Here is a 10,286-nt window from a genome sequence, read left to right as displayed (position 1 = left end):
GTGCGAACGGGTTATAGAGGGAATCTTTCCCCCCCTTTTTTTTCTCTCTCTCCTCTCCCTGTTCCTTTCTCTTTTTTCACACTTTAATTTTTCCTCCTTCTTTTGGCTATTCACCAAACTGTTTAGCTGCTGGACCTAAGCAGCACAGTTTAAAACAAATTTAGTAAATATTACTATAAAATGTGAGGAGTAAGAATAATTTTCACTATCTATATACAGGTGGCCCTCGTTTTCCAATGGTTCAATTTACACCATTTCAGAATAACAACCTTTTTCATGTGACTGCTATTGAAAAGCTTTGAGAAGCAGTGCATTTATTAAAATAGCCAGTAGGTGGAGCTGTCCGCTTGTGTTGCAGCAAAGCCAAGCAAGCTGAAATTAATCAGTTTAACCAGACCTGAGATATCAATCAGATTTCAAAGGAACAAGATCTTCCTGTCTATAAATCAGTCCAGATTGGAATGCATAGAAAGAACTGCTTGCAGAAAAATGCAAGTGAAGTCTGTGTTGTGTGATTATTTTATTAGGTTTATAATGCTGTTTAGCAAATGTTTTTGTTAATTTAACTTAGTTTAATTATATATTCTGTGTTGTGTGATTATTTTATTCAGTTTATAATGCTGTTTAGCATTTAAAGTCTTCATTTCAAAGCTTTAAAAATAATGTATTAGGTGTTACTTATGACAATTTTGAGAGGAGCCTGGAACCTATCTCCCTCACTTCCCATTAGCTTACATTATAAACTGGGTTTCAATTTACAACGGTTTCGATTTACAACCATTCCTTCTGGAACCTAACCCCGGCGTAAACTGAGGGCTACCTGTATTTAGAATTATATAAAATTGACAATCATTGATTTTCGTATGTAGTTGTATTCTTTGTTTTATTTGTCCTGGTTCACATACAATGTCTAATGTATATGTAAAAATCCTACCTCACAAAAATAAAAAAATATCTATAAAAAAAAAAAAAAAAGCTCAGGGCAGTAATATGAGGGTGAGAGAGGTAAGTAGTTTAAAGCCTAGGGCAGTACTATCAGGGTGAGAGAGGTAAATAGATTAAAACTGAGGGCAGAAATATGAGGGTGAGAGAGGTAAATAGATTAAAGCTGAGGGCAGTACTATCAGGGTGAGAGAGGTAAGTAGATTAAAGCTGAGGGCAGTAATATGAGGGTGAGAGAGGTAAATAGATTAAAGCTGAGGGCAGTGATATGAGGGTGAGAGAGCTAAGTAGATTAAAGCTGATGGCAGTAATATGAGTGTGAGAGAGGTAAATAGATTAAAGCTAAGGGCAGTAATATGAGGGTGAGAGAGGTAAGTAGATTAAAGCTGAGGGCAGTAATATGAGGGTGAGAGAGGTAAGTAGATTAAAGCTGAAGGTAGTAATATGAGGGTGAGAGAGGTAAGTAGATTAAAACTGAGGGCAGTAATATGAGAGTGAGAGAGGTAAGTAGATGAAAGCTGAGGGCAGTAATATGAGGGTGAGAGAGGTAAATAGATTAAAGCTAAGGGCAGTAATATAAGGGTGAGAGCAGTAAGTAGATTAAAGCTAAGGGCAGTAATATGAGGATGAGAGCGGTAAGTAGATTAAAGCTGAGGACAGTAATATGAGGGCGAGAGAGGTAAATAGATTAAAACTGAGGGCAGTAATATGAGGGTGAGAGAGGTAAGTAGATTAAAGCTAAGGGCAGTAATATGAGGGTGAGAGAGGTAAGTAGATTAAAGCTGATGGTAGTAATATGAGGGTGAGAGAGGTAAGTAGATTAAAACTGAGGGCAGTAATATGAGGGTGAGAGAGGTAAGTAGATTAAAGCTAAGGGCAGTAATATGAGGGTAAGAGAGGTAAGTAGATTAAAGCTGAGGGTAGTAATATGAGGGTGAGAGAGGTAAATAGATTAAAGCTGAGGACAGTAATATGAGGGCGAGAGAGGTAAGTAGATTTTCACACTTTTATTTTTCCTCCTTCTTTTGGCTATTCACCAAACTGTTTAGCTGCTGGACCTAAGCATTACAGTTTAAAACAAATTTAGTAAATATTACTGTCAAATGTGAGGAGTAAGAATAATTTTCACTATCTATATATTTAGAATTATATAAAATAACAATCATTGATTTTCGTATGTAGTTGTATTCTTTGTTTTATTTGTCCTGGTTCACATACAATGTCTAATGTATATGTAAAAATCCTACCTCACAAAAATAAAAAAAATATCTATATAAAAAAAAAAAATCTCAGGGCAGTAATATGAGGGTGAGAGAGGTAAGTAGTTTAAAGCTGAGGGCAGTACTATCAGGGTGAGAGAGGTACATAGATTAAAATTGAGGGCAGAAATATGAGGGTGAGAGAGGTAAATAGATTAAAGCTGAGGGCAGTACTATCAGGGTGAGAGAGGTTAGTAGATTAAATCTGAGGGCAGTAATATGAGGGCAAGAGAGGTAAATAGATTAAAGCTAAGGGAAGTAATATGAGGGTGAGAGAGGTAAATAGATTAAAGCTGAAGGCAGTGATATGAGGGTGAGAGAGCTAAGTAGATTAAAGAAGAGGGCAGTAATATGAGTGTGAGAGAGGTAAACAGATTAAAGCTAAGGGCAGTAATATGAGGGTGAGAGAGGTAAGTAGATTAAAGCTGAGGGCAGTAATATGAGGGTGAGAGAGGTAAGTAGATTAAAGCTGAAGGCAGTAATATGAGGGTGAGAGAGGTAAGTAGATTAAAGATGAGGGCAGTAATATGAGAGTGAGAGAGGTAAGTAGATTAAAGCTGAGGGCAGTAATATGAGGGAGAGAGAGGTAAATAGATTAAAGCTAAGGGCAGTAATATGAGGGTGAGAGCGGTAAGTAGATTAAAGCTGAGGACAGTAATATGAGGGCGATTGAGGTAAGTAGATTAAAACTGAGGGCATTAATATGAGGGTGAGAGAGGTAAGTAGATTAAAGCTAAGGGCAGTAATATGAGGGTGAGAGAGGTAAGTAGATTAAAGCTGAGGGTAGTAATATGAGGGTGAGAGAGGTAAGTAGATTAAAGCTGAGGACAGTAATATGAGGTAAGTAGAGGTAAGTAGATTAAAACTGAGGGCAGTAATATGAGGGTGAGAGAGGTAAGTAGATTAAAGCTAAGGGCAGTAATATGAGGGTGAGAGAGGTAAGTAGATTAAAGCTGAGGGTAGTAATATGAGGGTGAGAGAGGTAAGTAGATTAAAACTGAGGGCAGTAATATGAGGGTGAGAGAGGTAAATAGATTAAAGCTGAGGGCAGTAATATGAGGGTGATAGAGGTAAGTAGATTAAAGCTAAGGGCAGTAATATGAGGGTGAGAGAGGTAAGTAGATTAAAGCTGAGGGCAGTAATATGAGGGTGAGAGAGGTAAGTAGATTAAAGCTGAGGGCATGTGAGTGGGTTTGAGCTAATGAGTTTGTAATAGAGACAGGGATCAGCACTAGGTATTCATATGATGTAGACACATTTGGGAGTATAAAATGGTTTATTAAGTAATTACATCGGTAGATTACATGACACAGTAACAGGAATACTGCCCCAAACTAGAGCAGGGAACCAGGGTCAGCTGTCATCAAATGCAGGATTCTACCCCCAGGAAAAGATGGACTTCAGTGTTTAGAAGGTAAGGTGGGGGATCTGATGTGCAGTGATGTTGTATACACAGTTGGGTTATGTGTACTGTTGTGGCCATTTGGGGGTCTAGCATTATGGCATACACAAATAGGGGTGCAATGCTCTAGTTTGCACATTTGGGTGTGCAGTGCTGTAGTGCATATATTTTAGGATATGTGCATATTTTAGGGTGAAGTATTCTGTGTGCAAATGTGTGGTACTCGTTTCTGGTGTGCACATTTGAGGGTGCATTGCAGTAGTGTGCAAATGTAGGGGTGCAGTGCTCTGGTGTTCATATTTGGGGTATAATGTTCTGGTGTGCACATTTGGGGGTGCAGTGTTCTGGTGTTCATATTTAGGGGTGCAGTGCTCTGGTGTTCATATTTTGGGTATAATGTTCTGGTGCTAATATTTTGGGTAAAATGTTTTGGGTTATATTTGAGGTATAGTCTCCTTGTGTGCACACTTTTGGTACAGTGTTATGGTGTGTAGAATTGATGGTGCATTGCATTAGTGTTCAAATTTGGGGGTGCACATTTGTTTTTTTTCTTTTGCATGTTGGTGTGCATATTTGTGGTATGGTGTGCATTTGGTGCATTTTGGTAGTGTACAGATATGTGGGTGCAGTACTGAAGTGTGCATATTTGGGGGTGCTGTATTTTCATGTGTACATACTAGAGTGAGGCGTTCTGTGTGCACATTTGTGGTATATTGTTATGGTGTTCACATTTATTGTATATTTTGTGGTACAATAAGGTAGTGTGCATATTTGGGGTGCAGTGGTCTGGTTTGCATAGTTGGGGTGCAGTGCTCTGTTGTGCATATTTGATGGTGCAGTGAGTGCATATTTGGGGTGCAGTAGTCTGGTGTGCATAGTTAGGGTGCAGTGCTCTGTTGTGCATATTTGATGGTGCACTGAGTGCATATTTGGTGGTGCAATACTCTGGTGTGCATATTTGGTGGTGCAGTGAGTGCATATTTTGGTGCAGTATTCAGAAAGTAAAATACAATAATCTAGAGAGACCCAGTAGTATCAGGTATTACAATATGGGGTACAGTATTTTGTAAGAAAACTATTGAAGAACAGTTAATAGGATGGAGGGTTAAATATTCTGGGGAATTGCTACTGGGGGTAGATATGGGAAGGTGGAGTACAGTGTTTGGTGGTGATAATCTGGGGTGCTTTATTTTCTTCTTAATTGGTTTCTGGTGCAGGTGTTGGAGAGTCTTCTGCGGTGTCAGGATGGGGTAAACGGCGAGGAGGGAGGCCGGCCAGCTGCCGGCACTTCTCATCTGATGAGAGGAGGATAATCTGATGGTTTAAACTGGTCAGAAACAGACAACAAGGTGCTGAGCACAGATGATATCACTCACCCTGAATCAGTTCATCCTCCTTACACATGATGCGCTTGCAGATTTCCTTGTTCACCATATAAACACGGCGCACGCTAGGGAGATAAGAGGCAAAGTGAGACGAGCACATAGCTCCAGAACTAGAGGGTACTCAGTGGATCATTTATCAGTTTCAGCAGTTTGGATTTTATTCTATGTAGTAGTAGAGAGAGATGTGTGAGCTTTAGTGAATCAAGTGCTTAGAAACTGGTGAGTCTGCTTGTGGTGCTAGAGCCACGTCTTGGTGAATTTAGGAGGTTGTATATAGGGTCACCAACTGCCCTTTACAAAAATACTGGCCAATCAGTATGTGATCAGGAAAGGACCTCATCTCACATACAGACCTGTAACCTCTGGCACCTATATGCTCACATCTGACCTCACATCACATACAGACCTGTAGCCTCTGGTACTTATATTCCCATATCTGACCTCACATCACATACAGACCTGTAGCCTCTGGTACTTATATTCCCAAATCTGACCTCACATCACATACAGTTCTGTAGCCTCTGGTACTTATATTCCCACATCTGACCTCACATCACATACAGTCCTGTGGCCTCTGGTACCTATATGCTCACATCTGACCTCACATCACATACAGACCTGTGGCCTCTGGTACTTATATTCCCACATCTGACCTCACATCACATACAGACCTGTGGCCTCTGGTACTTATATTCCCACATCTGTCCTCACATCACATACAGACCTGTAGCCTCTGGTACTTATATTCCCACATCTGACCTCACATCACATACAGACCTGTAGCCTCTGGTACTTATATTCCCAAATCTGACCTCACATCACATACAGTCCTGTAGCCTCTGGTACTTATATTCCCAAATCTGACCTCACATCACATACAGTCCTGTGGCCTCTGGTACCTATATGCTCACATCTGACCTCACATCACATACAGACCTGTGGCCTCTGATACCTATATGCTCAAATCTGACCTCACATCACATACAGTCATGTGGCCTCTGGCACTTAAATGCTCACATCTGACCTCACATCACATACAGTCATGTAGCCTCTGATACCTATATGCTCACATCTGACCTCACATCACATACAGTCCTGTGGCCTCTGGTACCTATATGCTCACATCTTAACTCCCATCGCATACATTTCTGTGGCCTCTGGTACCTATATGCTCACATCTGAACTCACATCACATACAGTTCTGTAGCCTATGACACTTATATGCTCACATCTGAACTCACATCACATACAGTCCTGTAGCCTCTGGTACCTATATGCTCACATCTGACCTCACATCACATACAGTCCTGTGGCCTCTGGTACCTATATGCTCACATCTGAACTCACATCACATACAGTCATGTGGCCTCTGGTACCTATATGCTCACATCTGAACTCACATCACATACAGTCCTGTGGCCTCTGATACCTATATGCTCACATCTGACCTCATACCACATACAGTCCTGTAGCCTCTCGTACCTATATGCTCACATCTGACCTCACATCACATACAGACCTGTGGCCTCTGATACCTATATGCTCCCATCTGACCTCACATCACATACAGTCCTGTAGCCTCTGGCACCTATATGCTCACATCTGTCCTCACATCACATAAAGTTCTGTAGCCTATGGCACTTATATGCTCACATCTGTCCTCACATCACATAAAGTTCTGTAGCCTATGGCACTTATATGCTCACATCTGAACTCACATCACATACAGTCCTGTAGCCTCTGACACCTATATGCTCACATCTGACCTCACATCACATACAGACCTGTAGCCTCTAGTACCTATATGCTCACATCTGACCTCACATCACATACAGTCCTGTAGCCTCTAGTACCTATATGCTCACATCTGACCTCACATCACATACAGTCCTGTAGCCTCTGGTATCTATATGCTCACATCTGACCTCGCATCACATACAGTCCTGTAGCCTCTAGTACCTATATGCTCACATCTGACCTCACATCACATACAGTCCTGTGGCCTCTGGTACCTATCTGCTCACATCTGAACTCACATCACATACAGTCCTGTGGCCTCTGGTACCTATCTGCTCACATCTGAACTCACATCACATACAGACCTGTAGCCTCTGGCACTTATATGCTCACATATGAACTGACATCACATACAGTCATGTGGCCTCTGGCAATTATATGCTCACATCTAAACTCACATCACATACAGACCTGTAGTCTCTGGCAATTATATGCTCACATCTAAACTCACATCACATACAGACCTGTAGCCTCTAGTACATATATGCTCACATCTGACCTCACATAACATACAGTCCTGTGGCCTCTGGTAACTATATGCTCACATCTGACCTCACACCACATACAGTCCTGTGGCCTCTGGTACCTATATTCTCACATCTGACTTCAAATCACATACAGATCTGTAGCCTATGGCACTTATATGCTCACATCTGTTCTCACATCACATACAGTCCTGTAGCCTCTGGTATCTATATGCTCACATCTGACCTCGCATCACATACAGACCTGTAGCCTCTGGCACCTATATGCTCACATCTGACCTCACATCGCATACAGTCCTGTAGCCTCTGGTACCTATATGCTCACATCTGACCTCACATCACATACAGACCTGTGGCCTCTGGTACCTATATGCTCACATCTGACCTCACACCACATACAGACCTGTAGCCTCTAGTACATATATGCTCACATCTGTCCTCACATCACATACAATCCTGTAGCCTCTGGCACTTATATGCTCACATCTGACCTCACATCACATACAGTCCTGTAGCCTCTGGCACTTATATGCTCACATCTGACCTCACATCACATACAGTCCTGTAGCCTCTGGCACTTATATGCTCACATCTGACCTCACATCACATAAAGTTCTATAGCCTATGGCACTTATATGCTCACATCTGAACTCACATCACATACAGTCCTGTAGCATCTAGTACCTATATGCTCACATCTGACCTCACATCACATACAGTCCTGTAGCCTCTGGCACTTATATGCTCACATCTGACCTCACATCACATAAAGACCTGTAGCCTCTGGCACCTATATGCTCACATCTGACCTCACATCACATACAGTCCTGTAGCCTCTGGCACCTATATGCTCACATCTGACCTCACATCACATACAGACATGTAGCCTCTGGCACCTATATGCTCACATCTGACCTCACATCACATACAGACCTGTAGCCTCTGGCACCTATATGCTCACATCTGACCTCACATCACATACAGACCTGTAGCCTCTGGTACCTATATGCTCACATCTGACCTCACATCACATACAGTCCTGTAGCCTCTGGCACTTATATGCTCACATCTGACCTCACATCACATACAGTCCTGTAGCCTCTGGCACTTATATGCTCACATCTGTCCTCACATCACATACAGACCTGTAGCCTCTGGCACCTATATGCTCACATCTGACCTCACATCACATACAGACCTGTAGCCTCTGGTAATTATATTCCCACATCTGACCTCACATTACATACAGACCTGTAGTCTATGGCACTTATATGCTCACATCTGAACTCACATCACATACAGTCCTGTAGCCTCTGGTACCTATATGCTCACATCTGACCTCACATCACATACAGTCCTGTAGCATCTGGTACCTATATGCTCACATCTGACCTCACATCACATACAGTCCTGTAGCCTCTGACACCTATATGCTCACATTTGAACTCACATCACATACAGTCCTGTAGCCTCAAGTACCTATATGCTCACATCTGACCTCACATCACATACAGTCCTGTGGCCTCTGGTACCTATATGCTCACATCTGACCTCACATCACATAAAGTTCTGTAGCCTATGGCACTTATATGCTCACATCTGTCCTCACATCACATACAGTCCTGTAGCCTCTGGCACCTATATGCTCACATCTGACCTCACATCACATACAGACATGTAGCCTCTGGCACCTATATGCTCACATCTGACCTCACATCACATACAGACCTGTAGCCTCTGGCACCTATATGCTCACATCTGACCTCACATCACATACAGACCTGTAGCCTCTGGTACCTATATGCTCACATCTGACCTCACATCACATACAGTCCTGTAGCCTCTGGCACTTATATGCTCACATCTGACCTCACATCACATACAGTCCTGTAGCCTCTGGCACTTATATGCTCACATCTGTCCTCACATCACATACAGACCTGTAGCCTCTGGCACCTATATGCTCACATCTGACCTCACATCACATACAGACCTGTAGCCTCTGGTAATTATATTCCCACATCTGACCTCACATTACATACAGACCTGTAGTCTATGGCACTTATATGCTCACATCTGAACTCACATCACATACAGTCCTGTAGCCTCTGGTACCTATATGCTCACATCTGACCTCACATCACATACAGTCCTGTAGCATCTGGTACCTATATGCTCACATCTGACCTCACATCACATACAGTCCTGTAGCCTCTGACACCTATATGCTCACATTTGAACTCACATCACATACAGTCCTGTAGCCTCAAGTACCTATATGCTCACATCTGACCTCACATCACATACAGTCCTGTGGCCTCTGGTACCTATATGCTCACATCTGACCTCACATCACATAAAGTTCTGTAGCCTATGGCACTTATATGCTCACATCTGTCCTCACATCACATACAGTCCTGTAGCCTCTGGCACGTATATGCTCACATCTGAACTCACATCACATACAGTCCTGTAGCCTCTAGTACCTATATGCTCACATCTGACCTCACATCACATACAGTCCTGTGGCCTCTGGTACCTATATGCTCACATCTTAACTCCCATCGCATACATTTCTGTGGCCTCTGGTACCTATATGCTCACATCTGAACTCACATCACATACAGTTCTGTAGCCTATGACACTTATATGCTCACATCTGAACTCACATCACATACAGTCCTGTAGCCTCTGGTACCTATATGCTCACATCTGACCTCACATCATATACAGTCCTGTGGCCTCTGGTACCTATATGTTCACATCTGAACTCACATCACATACAGTCATGTGGCCTCTGATACCTATATGCTCACATCTGAACTCACATCACATACAGACCTGTAGCCTCTGGCAATTATATGCTCACATCTAAACTCACATCTCATACAGACCTGTAGCCTCTGATACCTATATGCTCACATCTGAACTCACATCACATACAGTCCTGTGGCCTCTGATACCTATATGCTCACATCTGACCTCACACCACATACAGTCCTGTAGCCTCTCGTAC

At 42.4% G+C, this 10,286-nt stretch overlaps 1 protein-coding gene across 1 annotated transcript in view; it reads right to left on the bottom strand.

The window, feature by feature from the left end:
* Positions 1 to 3,458: 3,458 nt before the first annotated feature.
* MFAP5 (microfibril associated protein 5) overlaps positions 3,459 to 10,286 on the bottom strand; it is a 219,366-nt gene continuing 212,538 nt past the window's right edge. Inside the window, exons 7-8 of the mRNA XM_053692810.1 lie at positions 4,980 to 5,053; positions 3,459 to 4,898 (exon numbers count right to left, since the gene is read on the bottom strand). Coding sequence (XP_053548785.1) covers positions 4,801 to 4,898; positions 4,980 to 5,053 — 172 coding nt within the window. The 3' untranslated portion in view covers positions 3,459 to 4,800. The remainder of the gene's footprint in view (positions 4,899 to 4,979; positions 5,054 to 10,286) is intronic.

The sequence above is a fragment of the Bombina bombina genome, chromosome 9 (genome assembly GCF_027579735.1).
Source record: "Bombina bombina isolate aBomBom1 chromosome 9, aBomBom1.pri, whole genome shotgun sequence".
NCBI lineage: Eukaryota > Metazoa > Chordata > Amphibia > Anura > Bombinatoridae > Bombina > Bombina bombina.
The sequence above is the reverse complement of the archived record's forward strand: the minus strand, read 5'-3'. Positions and strand labels throughout refer to the sequence as shown.